At 46.3% G+C, this 16,511-nt stretch overlaps 3 protein-coding genes across 3 annotated transcripts; 2 read left to right on the top strand and 1 right to left on the bottom strand.

Moving 5' to 3' along the window:
• Window positions 1–1,368: 1,368 nt before the first annotated feature.
• GL218_01601 (Tyrosine-protein phosphatase pmp1) lies at window positions 1,369–3,750 on the bottom strand (the record flags this gene model as incomplete). Its single annotated transcript, XM_033578076.1, has 1 exon — window positions 1,369–3,750. The coding sequence occupies one exon, from the start codon at window positions 3,748–3,750 to the stop codon at window positions 1,369–1,371; it is 2,382 nt and encodes a 793-aa protein (XP_033438109.1).
• Window positions 3,751–11,576: 7,826 nt separating this feature from the next.
• GL218_01600 (uncharacterized protein) lies at window positions 11,577–13,880 on the top strand (the record flags this gene model as incomplete). Its single annotated transcript, XM_033578075.1, has 2 exons — window positions 11,577–11,828; window positions 12,033–13,880. 2 exons carry the CDS (start codon window positions 11,577–11,579, stop codon window positions 13,878–13,880), a joined length of 2,100 nt encoding a protein of 699 aa, XP_033438110.1.
• A 1,148-nt stretch (window positions 13,881–15,028) lies between these two features.
• Window positions 15,029–16,128, top strand: GL218_01599 (tRNA 2'-phosphotransferase 1; the record flags this gene model as incomplete). Its single annotated transcript, XM_033578074.1, has 2 exons — window positions 15,029–15,256; window positions 15,403–16,128. The coding sequence occupies 2 exons, from the start codon at window positions 15,029–15,031 to the stop codon at window positions 16,126–16,128; spliced, it is 954 nt and encodes a 317-aa protein (XP_033439582.1).
• Window positions 16,129–16,511: the final 383 nt, after the last annotated feature.

Raw genomic sequence — 16,511 nt, 5'->3', positions numbered from 1 at the left:
CCTCTCTCTGCTTTTTTGTTCTATTCGGTGTTCTCTGTCTTTGTCTCGACATGGCTGATCGAATTTGTTTGTTGGACTAGACTAGACTTAGTTAGTCGATAAGTTGGTTATGGTAGTTACCTAGGTAGACAGGCAGGTGTGTATCCGCTGCCTTATACGTCTGTATATAGAAGAAGGATATCGATGTGTATATACTCTCCGGATATTAACTATGAGAGGAAAAAAGGGGAAGAAAAAGCACTTGCTAGAGAATTTTGTCGTCGATAGCCTTGGCACATTAGAAGAGAGGAATATAGATATTTCCAGATGAGCCGATCTGACCCCTTTTTAATTCCTTATAAAACTAGGTACTTGCAGGTATGTGTAAGTAAGTTGAATAGAGACCCTAGTATGAGACCTATGGAAAGCATTTCAACATGGTTTTCTCCTGTGACTATTATCCTAGTTGAAAAAAAAAACAAGACCTTCGTATCACATCTAAAACTCAGGAGCATTAGGTCCTGATATCGTGAACCAACCAGAATAATAACCCAATATTACTTTCACATTTGATTCAATACAAAAATACCAACACAAGAAGTTTTATGAACGAGACACGCCAAGCTGCGCGTCTCCCATTGACATTCGTGAATTATATTTACAAGATGGGGAGGTTCGAGGACCCATTATGTCCTCAACCTCCGAATTAGCTACTTTTTTCCAGACTCCCTCGAACGCCGTTGCTTGCTCGTTGCTCTGTCCGCACCCTCGGGTACGAGCTTATACTGATCCCGATTCCAGTCGTCATGGCTTATGAATATACGCCTCGTATATGCTCGAAAGCAGAGGCAGAACGAGAGGGCAATTGACTTCGGGGACGGTCGACGCGTGCTGGATCTCCTTGTTAAGAAAAGCTGGCCGGTCAAGTTGACAGTGCAAAATAAGACCAGTCCAAGCGGAAAGTAGTGATGGGATCCTCGTATGCCCTCAGATTGATTCCTTGCCGGTTCCGTTCCGTATTCCAAATAATACTCCCCGACGTACAACCTTGGCTTCGTCCCCTTGTATTTTTCTTGCCTTCCAAACCACCAATTGGGGTTTTCCATATGGCTAGCCGCAAAAACCAATCGCGCGAGAGCTTCTCCAATCCTTTTAGGAGAGGCCTCGCAACTTGTGCCGTCCGGGTATTTGATTCCGCCGTTCCGGTGCTGCCTGAACCACTCCAACAAAATAAACAACTTGATAAGAAAACAAAGTGACGGTCTGAAGTTGTAAACAAATGAAAAAGACTATGGGCTCATCCCAAGTAAATCTTAGGCTCGGAGTGCATGTGAATTTCGTATAGCATACGCCGCATATCACATTAAGTATTTGCGACGGTTAGAAGGACTATAATACGTCGTCGATAGATCGAACGATAGGCGTCTCACCCTTAGTAGGAGGGCTTCTCGGATCGGCGACTTGAGTAGGACGTCCAAACGGGTAGAATGGATCTCTCGGAAACATCGACTGTCGCGGAGAGAAGAGGCCTTCACTAGGTGTAGGAGGGACCTCGACAAATTTCATGCCTGACATCTCCGAATATGAGTCGTGTAGAGGATTGTCCGTCATAATTTCGGCTCTAGGGGACATAAGGGTATCGTCATCCGGCGGAACAATTGCAACTGGTATATCTCTTTCGCTATCTGACTCTTCCATGCGTTGTTCAAAACTAGGGCCGGAATCAAAGCTGAATCCAAAGCTTGAAGGACCATTGGGACCAAATCCTGGAGATGGAGGAGGTTTGAAGAATCCTGGTGACGGCGGCGGCTTGAAAAATGACGGAGCCGGTCGAAGTAACGATGTCTGGCTCGGCTGCGGAGTCGGTTCGAAGAACTTAGGTGGTTCAAGTGAGCTCCCAAAGTTGAAGCGTCCAGGTTTGCCAGGATCCTTTGGATCTTCCTTTTCAGACCAGGAGAAGCTTGATGGAGCTGACGATGGGCCGGGAGATATCGATTCCAAGTTCGGGGTGGATTTTCCACGGGAATGACTCGGGGCACGTTCTGTGTTAGTGCCATTGACACTTCCCTCTTTCTCGTCCGGTAATGGAGCCGTCATTGGTTCTTTCGGTTGCACATCAATCGCGTTTGCGGAGAGTGTAAGACGATGATGCTTTGTGGGGCTTCTTCCACTTCGAGGTCCCGCGGCAGATCGAGGGGCGTGCCTCTTCTTGCCCACCTGCTTCTGGAAGTCTTGTAAGCAGTACATTAGTCGCATATTCGGACTGATCCATCGGCTCTTCGATTGCGCGGCGTAGTAAGCGTCGTTGACAGTCAGTCCAGGATTTTGGTAAATACCATAGGCAATGATCAAGCTAGCTGAGCGACTTGCGCCCTGCTGACAGTGAACAAGAACCTTCTTTCCTTCCTTTGTACGCTTCTCGATTGTCTCGCAAAGCATCATGAGATCCGTTGCGATATCCGTATTATGATCCCATGGCATATGGATATATTCAGGCTCGAGAAGTGAGTTTCCCTTTGGCGTTGTTGGTGTTTCTGTCTCCTCGCCCGATGGAGGATACTCGAATGCCGTTGCGAAACTGTCGTTTGTCATAGCAGTATCGGGGACAGGCGATTCTAGCTGGCTCATCTTCAAATCCTCTAGGCTATTCTTGCCTGTGGCCTGGAAAGGGTTGGTCACCTCACGGGCTACGTTTATTACCACGTCAAATTTCGATGCTTCCTCCGCAGTAGGTTCTAAGTAGAGATAAACGTTGTCTTCATAGATCGCGATAGGTCCGTCAGGATATCCTGGCGACTTCTGGTCTTCGTTATTTTCCGGTTCAATGAAGGGTTCGAAGTCCATCGCAGCACGATTCGCAAGCTGTGTCTTAATAGGCGAATCCTCCTCGAGAATAGTTGTATCGAAACCTGGGCAATGACCTCCCTGTTTTGTCGGGCGTAATACTTCAGACAAACCCGAAGTGCCGCGCTCAAAAACAGTCGGGAAAGTCATGCCACCAGCCGGACCAAAAGTTGCGGACTTCAATCCTGAAAGCATATGAGGCGAAGATGTCGAGTGTTTCAAGGATCTGCGTTGCAGAATCGGTGGGAGAGCGGGCGAGCTCGGAACTTCGAGAATAGTCGGCCGAATATTAAGCCCGTTTGAATCAGTCTTCAAACTGAGTTGGCTAGGTTTTCGCTTCATGGCCGGAATCTTTGGCTTGATGAAGGAAGGTGAAGAAGGTTCGGATACCAAATTGGAAGAAAGTGAGCTAACAAACGGCGGCTGAATAGACAGACCTTTCATGTTCCTTGCTCGTCTCGGGGAAGGAGATGTCATTGGTCTCTCCCTGATGCTAGGGTCATTTACGGTGAGGTTGTTCATCGTGGATGGCAGGCCACCAAAATTGGTACCTGGAAAAGAATTTAAAGGTATTAAATTGACAGGTGAGTCAGGAGAAGATGACGGCGACGGGTCGGAAAGTGAAGAAGTATCTGTTGTTAAAGTTGTTGTGGGGGAAGAATCTGCAGACTCAGAATTTTGTGTCGAAGTGCTGTCGTGGTGACGGTGCGAAGAATCTGTCGGTAAGGGCCGTAACAACGCATGTTGTTGTGGTAACCCACCAGCCAGGTGCCCAGGTGCACACGACGAGTCCATCTCCATCAACTTAGGGTCTACCACAGTTACCAATCCTCTTTCGTCAATACTATTGTCCGCCTCGGGATCGAATATGGACATGAATGAGGGTATTTGATCCTCGTACATTCGTCTAGCGGTGGCCGAAGGCATTTTTGACAACGCCACGAATCGTTTCCCTGAATTCCTACTCTTTATCACTTATATTCTATTTCTCCTTTCCTGTATTTAGGGCCTGGACTGTTCGATTGGTATCGCGTCGCAAGTGAATCGGCCCAAACAAATGTAAATAATTCCACAATTAACAACCTGTTAACGAACGATGTCGTAGTTCAACGACTTTGAATGTGCTTTGTGCAGGACAGCGCTGCTGTATCCTTTTTCTTACTCTCAATTTGCTTTCTCCGTCTCTTTCACAGTTGTCACTACCAGATAAATTGAGTCTGGCCACCTATTTATAATCCTCACTTAGACCGAGACACACACGCCCATAACGTCTTTCGCAATAATTGACAACCACTGAGTAGGCAACCGGTAGTTGCGTCGAGGGGAGAAAGTATAAGTCTGCGTAAGACTGCACTAGAAGCCGAAAAGGCAAGAAAGAACAATGAATGAAGTGTCTTAAGAAGAGTAAAATGTACCGTAAAGTATTAAAAAAGGTAGAATAGAGAGAGTAGGTGTATTTTGTTTTTTTCAAATTGCTAGCATTCGGAAGCCATTAGGAAGTTAGCACAGTCTACCTACTACCTTGCGTACCATGTAGACGTAAATAATGGATTGTTTGCGGGTAGCAGGTAGGCAGTGCGGCGGTTGGCGATACGGGTTCGTCTCTGGTAATGTACGATACGAAGAGAGATTTGGTAAAATCGTTAGGATAGAATTAATTGGAAGATGAGCAAGCGTTCGGAGAGACAGACACCAGTACCTATGCACTCTCGCACGCGGCCTTTCGAAACAAGTGAACAAGGGGGGAAAGATTTAGGAAGAAAAAACCCGGGGGTGGGTGTAAGTAGAGAAGAGATAGAGAGAGGCGGATGGATGCGGTGGAGGACGGAGGACGCTGGATTGTGTGGAATTGTTGTGTGTGTTGACTGATGAATGGGTGAATTTGGAGGGGAGGAGAAAGAATGGAATGGGGATTGGGATGGGATTGAGATTGCGCTAGAGGGAGCACTTGGCCTTAGCGCAAGGCCGACATGGGCAGTAGAACTGGGGTACAGCCACTATGGACAAAGGCAGTGTTTGAAACAAGTTCGCTACTTGACCTCGGCCTGAAGCGTTAACAAGCTCAATCTAGTGGGTCTTTTAAGCTCCATAATTCCCTACCAAAGGCAGCTACACAGGCAAGACAGTATAAAGTAATAGGCCATTACAACAGTACCGACTACCGACTACCGACTGTCTGCGCTAAAAATGTGCCTTAAATAATCGCAGCCGCGGTGTCATTCATCCCTTCGCTGTTGGCGCTATATTATAACCTGTACAATTTTTTTGAAGGCCGGAGTTCCAATGCGAGTTTGTGAGTTGCGATTGTCAACAATATGCGAGCAACCTGTTACGCCGCTAACAGTTGAAAGCGCAAGGTCTTCTGAATGGTTGTTATTGACAGGGGTATTGGACTTTGCGAAACGAGACACTGGCCGAGACAGGGATTAAAAAAATATTAATCTATTAATAGATCTCTGCAGCTCGGTCGGCGCCAAGACTCGGCCAATCAGAACGGCAGTGCCAAATTTGGCCTCATAGCTGATAATTTCGACTCCGCCAATCACTTCTTCTATGCCAAGCATAACCCGGAAATGGCGTTGGTGGCTTGGGATTTTGTGGAAATGCGGCGCTATTCCACGATGCGCGGATGGCGATCTGGGCCGCAAGCGGCTCTCGAATATGGATTCATCTGCATGGTAGTAAAATGTTTGATTGTTTACTATCTAAGTAGGGAGATGTTAAAAGTAACAAAATCTTCAGAATCACAGAATTACCATCAGGAATAATCTGTCTGTCCTGATATACTCGGAGTGACCAAATACGTTTTTTTTTATTAATATTATGCCTGGGGTATATTTGTTTCCACTATCATCCTCTATTACTCCTCTCATTTATCGAACATGCGTACGTCACGTCTAGCCGAAATCTGTTTTCAGTTAAGTATCGGAATTTGCCGACTTACCTAAAAATCTAGAAATCAAACGACTAGGTACTATTAGAAGAGTAGGTAGTTATACTACCTACTCGTTTGTAGGATTATCTTCTTAAGGTAAGTTGAGGTGTGACAAGATCATCTTGAAAACGGAACGGTCAATTGGTTCTCTTTTCTCCGTGCCCACAGCAATCAATTGATCGGTCCTACCAAAGGTTGAAATCAATATCCCTTGACAAAAAAGAATAAAAAAAGGTCTCTTTGTTACTATTTAAAGCTGAGCGCAATACGTAGTGATTCGAGAACTCTTTTATAACCCTGTCGAGACACGTGGGCAATCTGCTAATAAAATGCATAATAGAATGTAAGGTGTGAAAGTCGATGTATACCCGTCATGAATATGAAATCCACATCCCCCAAACGGGAGTGACTAGGACTGTTTGCTTAAAAGTAACTCGGTAATTCACCGAAAGGTCGCATCCATAACAGTCTCCCTCTTGAAGCCTGGCGTCGTTACGTACCTACCTATCAAACAGAGCCTCATACCTCCCATTGATAAATCTGACAGATCTAGAGATCTAACGGTCGGGTGATGTAGCACCGAAACCCTAATTGACGGTCTACCACCGCTATTTTAAACTAATGTACACCTGAAACCTCCGTGTCTGAACTTCCACTACCTGTGGATACAAGAGACGGAGATCGCTTATTTTGAACATACTTCCCGCGCAGTACCTATATACAGTTTCCCGTGGCGCTAAAAGCGTTTGTTTACCTGGCGTTTAGGCAGATCCTTCTTGTTGCCGTGCCATCCCTCACCTATACATGCCTTATTAGAATCCCGGATGCGAATTAATCATCGTTCAACGCCAACGAAACGTTAGAGCTGTGACTTGCCTGTCTGCCTGCCTGCCTGTTTGACAAAATCATTACTATCTATTGGTGTCTGAAGCTTTTAGCAGCTTATTGTGTAACTCCGAGTTGTTGGTATTCGGAACTGAGACTTCATATATGCAGATGTTGGGAAGAGGCACTCATTGGACACGGCATATGTGCATCTCACCTTACTCCCGACGTCTTCGATATATCTAAAATTTCGTTTATAGTTACGATCCTGTCACAATAGAGACGAAGGTTCAGTGATAAGAAGAGCTGTATGCTTATGCTTAGTCCTAAACTGGGAAGCAAACTGTCTTTTCACGCAAAACATCTAATATAACTAAGCCTAAAAGGCGTTATTACGGTGATAATTGTGATTATTGGGAAGGAGTCATTCGCTGTCCATCCCTACAGCCTTCGCTACAGCTGTAACCTTTTCTAATATTAACTTAGCATAGATTACACATCTTACACTCCAAACAGAGGTGCTCCCGTCCTATATTACGAGTATAACCTTGGTACCTAGCGGCTCACGTATGTTAAAATACTAAGTGTTGGTAACAATTAAAACTATTCGCTTCCCGTTAGATTCATGTGCCATTGAGATATATAATAAAGACCTCAGCTCCTAACTATCAATAGTCCAGTCGTAGTTGATATTGTAATTATTTGTTCTAGTGTTCTCACATCTGACTCTTATACTACCTCAAGGTATGACATCTATCGCAGCCAAACCCGGATTTGGCAATGTGAAGCCTTGACCAGCTCTCTAGTAGTCAGTTGTATAGGTACCTATTAAACTTACGAATCCCTTGTAGAATATACTACTCCCTTATGTATGAAGATTACCAAGCCGTGATTCCGTGAGTATGGAATTTCTATTAAAAAGACCGGATAACAATGATCCGGTAGAAATATTAGAAAGACCACGATGATGGCTGCCACTCATGTGCTATGAATCAAGACCGGGTTTGGTTTCTATTCTTGACTGTCTTGGAAAGCGAGATCCCTTTTATAGGTGTGAATAAGAAGTTGATATTACAGTTGGTCGGGTTGAGAGATGCTTTGTGTAACGAATTGGTTATGTGTTTGAGGTTAATATAGACCCGACATTAAATTTCTCCTTGCTTCAAGTAAATTGATTAGCAAACGAAATGCCCTGTCTAGTGGTTTAATAATAATTATGGTAACTCGTCCCGACCTTCCCTAGTATCTAATATTATATGCTAAATCACCTTTTCGAGGCATGGCACAGTACTGCTTGGCTAATAGGGCAGCTATGAGGTATCTGCACGTAGAAACGTGAAGAGAAGAGAAAAGATGTCTGAGGCTCAACTTTTGTATGGTCCTGAAACATATTGAATCGTGTAAAAGTTTGATTAGATGGATGACGCTCGTGCTGTCACGGACCTCACATCTTTAGCTAAGCGTTTGATCTCCTTCAAGGTCAAGGCTAAGGGGTTCAAGCCCTGGTATTTCCGCTTGCGGTGCACGCCATTACAGTTTGCGATTGAGAGGCCTGGGGATCCCTGCGGCTCCCCGCTGCAAACGACTATGATCGACTATGGCAAATTGACCGATAATCCCTTTTACACATTCTGACATTACTTGATATTACTGTTTTCGAAATTGTGCGTATCCGATGTCTGGAACCTGGTATGACCTTAGCGAACATTAGCACTGGTCAAGGAAAAGGAGTTAACCTAGTATGTAACCTAGAAATTGACAAAGAGCTCCGTCAAGACACTCTTCTCAGATGCCTAACTACCTCTTAAATATTTAGACAGTATCAGAGTATACACACAGTATGACCCCGCAATGATCCACGAGGTCATTCCTTGCATCAAACCGCCATTAGTTGGTTAGTGCTTATCAGCACGAGATGCAATGCACAGCACACCACAACACTGCGGCCCGTTAGCAACCAATACGGTTTAATATCAACGACATTGGTTCGTCAGTTTTTGGACATCATCTTGGACCGTGCAGAAATTGAGGGGGTTTATGAGGAGACAATTATTCAATTTCTTGCAGGACTCCGCAAGACGAAATTTAACGTCACTATCTACATGTAATCTAGATGTACATGACATAGTACACTGTACACGTCCGGCACACCTAGCACAACCTATCATGTCTTAAGTTGAATAAGAGTGGCGTCCGATAGAAGCCTCAGTTTTCAAGAGAAAGTAATAACCAGTCAATTGGAAATTAAACTAGCCGAAGCGAAGACTGTCGCTAATATATTGACTTACTTATACTTGGTTATACTTGGATATAATAACCGGTTATTCCACAGATATGTATATATACGTGGGCCTCTATACTGTATGTACGAAGTAACGAATTTTTAAAATAACCAAATAACTTCCAATCATTTCATCTTGATCACGGACTACATAGTAGAAACACGTCGCGCTATGGGCAACAACCGCCCCTGATTATACTTACATCGTACTAGAGTAATGAAGTAATATAGCTAAGGCCGTCGCGCGTTTCCTTGTCTAGACTATCTTGACGAAGCTAGTTTTAGAATCTTGAAAAAGAAGACCTTGCGCGCTCTAAACCTCAGTGGTCCAACCTCCTCCTGAGATAGCAATTGACATTCTTGGTTGGTTGCAGTAAACCTACTGTACTCCACCGTCAGCCATGATTGGTATTTTTTTTTCGCCGAGTTCGCTAAATTTTGTCTTAAGCATAAACTACTACGAGCTTCAAAGTTCGAATTGTCATTCGGCATTCCATGCACACCGCTAACTCTATTTTCTACTTAATACCTAGGTAGGTAGGTAGCGTAAGAGAACTTATTGTATAAAATACACGCGAAAAATTCGTCTACTTTAAGATAGGTTAACTAGGAAAAGAAGAAAGATTTTACTACTCAGCGCAATCATTCCTCATCTACGTGTAAGCGGATTTCATTAAGAGAAGCCCCTGAATGGGACTAGTTTTCTACACCCTGCAGATCCTTTCGTTGGAGATCACCAAGGGCAGCACAGACGGACCCGACCACCACTCATACACTAAGTATTCATATGAGTATATTGTATGTGGATGATACAATATATGGGACCATCCCAGACTCACGGACCTCGTCTATTAGATCACCCATGCATCTGAGTGGCACTCGGCTGCCATGCGTGATATCCCATATCCTCCTGTCTGGTTATTAGCGATTTCGATTTACTGACGAGTAAGGTCGGTCTTATAATGACCTCGAATACCTACGAGTCGACTCTATACACGTCTATAATATAGCTTAGCAGTACGCCCTAGCCCAAGTCGGGAAGGAAAGGAGAGCGATCGAGGAAAAGTGATCAAGGAAAAGTGATCAGAGGACCAACAAAGAGGGACGTAGGTAAAGTACGTTATTTAGTTATGTTAGTTAATGGGGTCAGCTTCCGATGGGCCACATTCATACCATCCTTATCCTTCCCATTACCCTGGCACAAACTGTACTCTCGGGCTGCGACCTTCTACCTCTCTCCCTACCCTGGCCAAATCTCAATATGATCGAGGATCCCGATTCAACTAATGAATTTCTCCTGAGAGTTTAGTACCAGAGTCAAATCTCGGTCATCTTTACCACTAGTCACTCATTTACAATATATTTCTTTAATTCTTGGTTGTTCTTCTTCTTTGTCGTGATCTATTCGCGTATCACGCCAATAGGCAGTTTCCGAGGTGGACAGCGACCCTCGACATAATCCATGGAGCTTATCGTTTTGTTATTTATGCAAAAAAACACCATTGTTCGAAGCCCTTGCAAGTTTGAAGTTCTAGCGCATTGCTGACCCTGCTTAACAAGTAACAGCATCAATTTCTAAGGTGAAAAAAAAAAAAGTTGTGTTAATAAGAAGAAATTGGGACGAAAATGGATTCCGAAGAGGCAATTACTGCCTCCAATCCTTCTCCGCGTTTTGTTAGCGGTAATCGCAATGGTAGTAAATTTTTTTTTTTTTTTGGTGCAGCGCGGCAATAGGTTCTGTAAGAATGACCACCGCTAATAATTTATGCGCTTCCAGTTACAGCAACAACGGACCCATCCGCATCCTCCCTTTTATCTCTAAACACAAACACAACCGCAACCGCGACCAACTCCGCTATCACAACCACAACCATAACAACAACAACACCAATTAAACCACCACCACCACCAACACCGTCTAAGCATAACAATTTTCATTCACACCGACAAAACAACAGCTCCTCGAAATTACCTACTTTTCGCTTTGCCGATCTAAAAAGAGAACATATTACCATACCTTCACTACTACAGTCTCACCACATTCCTCCTTCGCCTGTCTCGCCCGATTTGGATCAGCACACCGAAACACAGCCAAACGCGGCACAGGAAATATCCCCGCAGACAGCGCATCAGCAGCACAACAATAGAAACAATACTAGACCTGTCTCACCCGAACAATTGCCTACAGAAAACTTAAGTCCCTCAAGGTCTCGGGCATCCACGTTCCAATCCCCCGCCGTCGCCCAATCGACCACTACATCGACATTATCCATCAATGCAAAGCGCTCTGCTTCTCTAGATTCAACTACTGCTGCTACTAATAAGCGCACGCGCAATACTATCAGCGCGAAGTCGCCTACGGATCCAGCGGATTCAGTTGTTATTGTACAATCGCGACACAAACGCGCGCCTTTTTCCGGCAGTTCGGTAAACGAAATTTCGCCTGGGCATCGAATACATGTGTCCGACGAAATTCGAAGTACATCAGCAACAGAAGAGATAAATAAGGAGGGTGCGCACGGGCAACGAGAACTTATTTTGCCAAAAACTATTCAAAAAACCGCGATCGATGATAGGAGAAACTCTGTGGCTAGACGACCACCGGTATCCTATAAACCACCCGCAAATTCTACCAGTTCGGGCGGTACAACATCAATTCCACCTATTCGATCATTTCGATCTTCCGGCGAACGACGGAGTCTTGTTCTCGACATGAATCTTCGTTCGATGCGTGGGTATGAGGGAAGCGAGGACTCTGGCGACTCAAATCATCGCGATAGGACTTTACGTGCGCTAGAGGGAAGGCGTTTCGACGATGGATCACAAATAACACCACCTGACTCGGCAGGAGATCGCCCAGATGGCGATGAAAGTGGCGATCTATTTCTCAAGATCGCACGCGAGGACCCGTCCCGCCGCGGCGCAGAGGCCAACCGGAACTATGGAGACAATCAAAGTGCCCTGGTAAGTCGACTATTTCTTTGTTGCTCGAGCTGTTTCAGAACCTGCATCTATGTAAACGTGCCCTCGCGACCATAGCGCCCCTCAAAGGTTTTAGTAGGCTATACACCCGACCTATAGGAATCAATGCCCCCTACACTTGATCATAATAGCCTTAGATTTCGATCACGATCACCCGTTTCAACCTTAAACTAACGTCAGGTATAGTCACGAGTCGTACGAAGCAGCCGACGACCTCTTTCTGTAGGCATATCTTCGTCATCCCATCCAGCGTCTCCTCCTCAGATGGCTCGACGCTTGTCAGACCAAGAGACCTCTCGATCTCGAGGTTTTGGTGATGATCAATCGGGAGAGAAAATCCCGCGTACTCTAATATTCAAAGGAGTACCTAGAGACAAACAATCCGAGGAAACAAAACCTAGAGGTGGCAGCGCTCTTCGTGGTTCACCATTAACGCCTCGATCTCTAGCTTTTCAAGACGTCCCTTCGGACCAAGGATCTACTTATAGTCGAAAAAGACAAGCGTCTGTTGATAGTGGCACTGCTCTCCCGTCTCGCATGTCTTCGCTCAAGCAACCTAATGTCAACTATAGTCACCCTCGCACTTACAACTCTTCACCATTAGTGCCAAAACTAATAGAATCCCAAAAACACGACGCCCAATTAGACGATGCAAATCATGGTGTTGAGGGAACAAATTCGACGGCTTCGACTGCTGCTCCTTCTACAGTATGGGACGAGCTCGATGACCTCAAGTCTCGCATCCACCGCCTTGAGTTAACTGGCAAGCTGCCTCCAACATCAGGTGCAGCTATCTCACGCGCATCTGAGGAACGACCCCCAACCGCTCACACTAATGCAACAACCTTATCTGCCTCTCCCAAGCGCGGTTCTGGGGGCGCCGCACAAACGTCTGACGCAAATAATGCGCAGAAGGAAGGTCATCCACTACTGTATTCGGCGTTAACCAAGTCCAAGGACTTTCTTAGTGTGGAAGTCTTTGAAGCGCTTGAGGCAGCAGCTAATGACGCATTGGCACTTTCAATAATGATGGGTACCGCTGGTCAACCAGGACCTATCGCGAGCGGCGCAAGTAGTATCGGCAGTGGTACCACTATTACCGACCGCCAATTAAGACGAAAAGCAGATAGTATCTGCCGTAGTCTCACTGAATTATGCCTCGCGTTAAGTGAGGGGGCGGCGCAGATGAAGCCACAGCAGCAAGTAGCTCCGCCGACTCCAGAGAATCCTCTACTAGCAAGCCCTACCATCACAAAGTTCCAAGGGATAACCTCTCAAAGACGGCAAAGTATTGTGGATCGTAACCTCTCGGTCAATACCAGCCCGAGAACTATACCCCGCTTCGAAGAGAGGCGAAATATCGAAGACAGACGAAATAGTACGCTGGGGTCTGCCTTTTTATCCCCACGATATAATACGACAACTCCTGCGACCCCAACCGAGGCTACGGTGAACGGTGCTGGCCGGAAGACTTCACTTTTGACATCTCGCAGCCGACGAGGTGGATCAGAAGAACCAGATGAAGCACGAAGGTCGTCGCAATCATCATTACTTAGAACACGGCGTGCTACTACAGAAGAGCCTGAGGACTTGTCTGATCGCAAACCTACATTAACCCGAGGCCGTCGGGGGACAATAAATCGCGACGACGAGCAAAGCCAGTTCCGCGCACCATCTCGCGCTATCACCGAAGTTCACGGGCATCGATCCGGAACGCGCGAATATGCATCACAATTACCACCAGCTCCAAAGGAGCCTGAGCCTTTGGCGTCTTCAGCTCTACCTAGAAGGCGACTAGCTTCCGCACTCAGCAGCAGATTAGTGATCCCTGCATCGACGTCTGGCTTCGCTAGCACGGCTCGCAGGTATTTTGACCGATCAACGCCGGATCGTGAAACGTACAACGTAGAAAAATCAGTTGAAGAACGACCGCAACGGCAATTTTCTCTTGGTCGATCCGGAAATATGGACAAACGAACAAACCGTGGAAGTATGATTGCCACGAGCTCTCCCGCAACGGGAGGCTACCGATAATGCCGTAACGACTTGATACGCTCATGACAATGTAACAATAGACTGTCATTCGGGCTAAGGCGAATTTCCTCACATGCATGGATTCTGCATAGCTAGATGTTTTTTATTTTGTATTTATTTTCTTCGGGAATTTTTTGTTTCGTATAATACCCCCTGTCTCTGCGACAACTTTACGAATTTTCTGAGCTGCCGTTGCCGATGGCGAGCGACGGCGAGCGTTATTCCGTGTATATCAATCAATATTACTAGGGAACAAGACACCAAAAGGGTCGTGGAATAACATGGGCACGGATTAGCGAGGTGGCCTAGGAGAGGGCTCTTCGATGCCTTAATCTCGCGGCGAATAGGGAAAGCAACCAACTATACCACATGTAGAGCAGCTGCTCCAAGGGTCCTTTGTATGGGAGGCTAGGTTGCCGGACGGGGCCGGATTTACGGGAAGAAAAGGAGCCTTTATACCATTACAGGTGCTTGGGAGGCGAGCTGGGGACGGTAAACCGAATACCGATGTACTATGTAAATAAGGTCGCCAGAGGACAAGGGCGGATAATGTATGAATACCTACTTAGTTTTTGCGATGAGCATATAAAAGTTTATTCCTTCTTAATGGTGTTTCTTGAGTTTTGTGTGCTTTTCTCTTGAATGCTAATTATCGTTGGAGATGATAATAGTGAAATAACCTTATTAAAATGTATTATGTAAATACCTATTGTACTGGACGAAACAGTATAAACGTTAGTGGTATTGGTATGACGTTTGCTAAAAAAAATCATGCTACTGACTCAGGCCGGAGAGTGGATCTTTCTAGGTTACCTCTCTTATGTATTATTGTCTTTAAAGCAACCGGCGCAGTTAAGTTCAGTTGTTGCAACTTACTATTTAACAGTCCTGTTATACTGGTGCTACAACACTAATATAGCCCTCACTAGCTCACCTACTCTCATATTTATTCACTTTATAAACGTTGTTGCACTCTGGCTCCAACTAGCCTATACTTAATCAAGCGGCTACCCTTCCGCAGCTACCCGGCTGTGCGCATTCTCCAGGCTCGGCTTACACCAGCATTGCCGGCCGCGCATAGCTTTCATACTAGAAGCGCTCGCTACAGCAAACTGAGGGCTAGCAAGAACGAAGGGAACTGGTCACAAATGGCAGACGACGAGTTCGCCGAAGCCGCAGAGCGAATGGAGGGCATGGCGCTTAGAGGTAAAGGCAGAGGAGGACGGGATCGACGCGGCGGCGGTGGAAGGGGAGGTGGAAAGGGACAGGACCGTGAGATGTTGATTTCGAAGGCGCTGTCGTCGCTGCTCCGACATCAGGCTGAGAACGCGGGGATTAAGCTCGATGGTGAGGGGTACGCGCCGCTGGATAAAGTGGTGAGTTTTACTTTTTCTTTTGCTTATGCGCTTATAACGAGTGCCCCTATATCATCATTAGCCTAGGAGTAAAAAAGGGGGGGGTTGAGACAGACACCCGAGGTAATCCAACCATCCAACATCTAACCTGCTAACACACCTACTAGATCCAATGGCCGCGCATCCGCTCGCTCAACCCGTCCTTCGACGAGATCCGCTCCTCAGTCGCGGACAATGCCAAGCAGCGCTTCGCCATGAAGCCCAAGGACCCATCTATGGATGCGGAAAGCGCGCCGGCTGACCCGACCGCGTGGCTGATCCGCGCTAACCAGGGCCACAGCATCGCGCTCGAGGCTGAGGCTATCCATAAACCCGTCACCCTGGAAGATGCTAACGTGCCGCCGATCGTCGTCCATGGCACGTACTTCGCTTTCTGGCCCGCTATCGTGGCGTCTGGTGGGCTGAAGCGCATGGGCCGGCAGCACGTGCACTTCGGGACGGGGCTGTTGCCCGAGGACGGCGATGCTGGTGATAGTGGTGTGGTTAGTGGTATGCGGTCTGATGCAGAGCTGCTTATGTTTGTGGACGTGGAGAAGTGTCTGAGAGAGGATAACGGGATTAAATGGTGGATCAGCGCGAATGGCGTCGTGCTGACGGATGGGAATGAGGATGGTTTGGTGCCGCTGAAGTATATCAAGGAGGTGAGGGGGCGTAAGCAGGGTGTGGGTGTCCTATGGCGAGATGGCGAGAAAGTAGCGGATTTACCGCCGGATATTGTTGTGAGGGCACCTATGGGGAAGGGTAGAGGGGGTGGAGGTGCGGGAAGGGGAGGAAGAGGAGGAAGAGGAGGACGGAGAGGTGGAAGGGGGGGAGGTCAGGGGGAGACAAAGTGAATGTTCGACAACGCAAGAAGTATGAGCGCGTGAAAGATGTGCGTTACTCAGGTCGAGGACACGTAGAAATAATCATGATGCTAAGCTCTCAGGTTAAACTATTCCTTAATTGTGACTCGGTTGTTACATTCACCATATGACCAACACCGATTCGTCGTCTTAAAGTTGTAGGATAGATTGCTTTGAATTAGACAATTACTTAACTACGCATCATGAGAGTGAAAACTATTGATGATATTAGGACTATGCAGGTACCTATATACCTAACCGATCATAATAGTCAAAGTAAAGCTAGCTACTAATTCATGTCTGAGGCACGCGGTGCGGTGGATAACCAAATTCCTCCTGTAGTAATGAAAGCCGAAGAAAACGCTCAATCTCCC

The sequence above is a fragment of the Daldinia childiae genome (genome assembly GCF_008694065.1).
Source record: "Daldinia childiae strain JS-1345 chromosome Unknown Scaffold2, whole genome shotgun sequence".
NCBI classification, from domain to species: domain Eukaryota; kingdom Fungi; phylum Ascomycota; class Sordariomycetes; order Xylariales; family Hypoxylaceae; genus Daldinia; species Daldinia childiae.
Note: the sequence above shows the minus strand (reverse complement) of the source record. Positions and strands in the feature narration are given on the sequence as shown.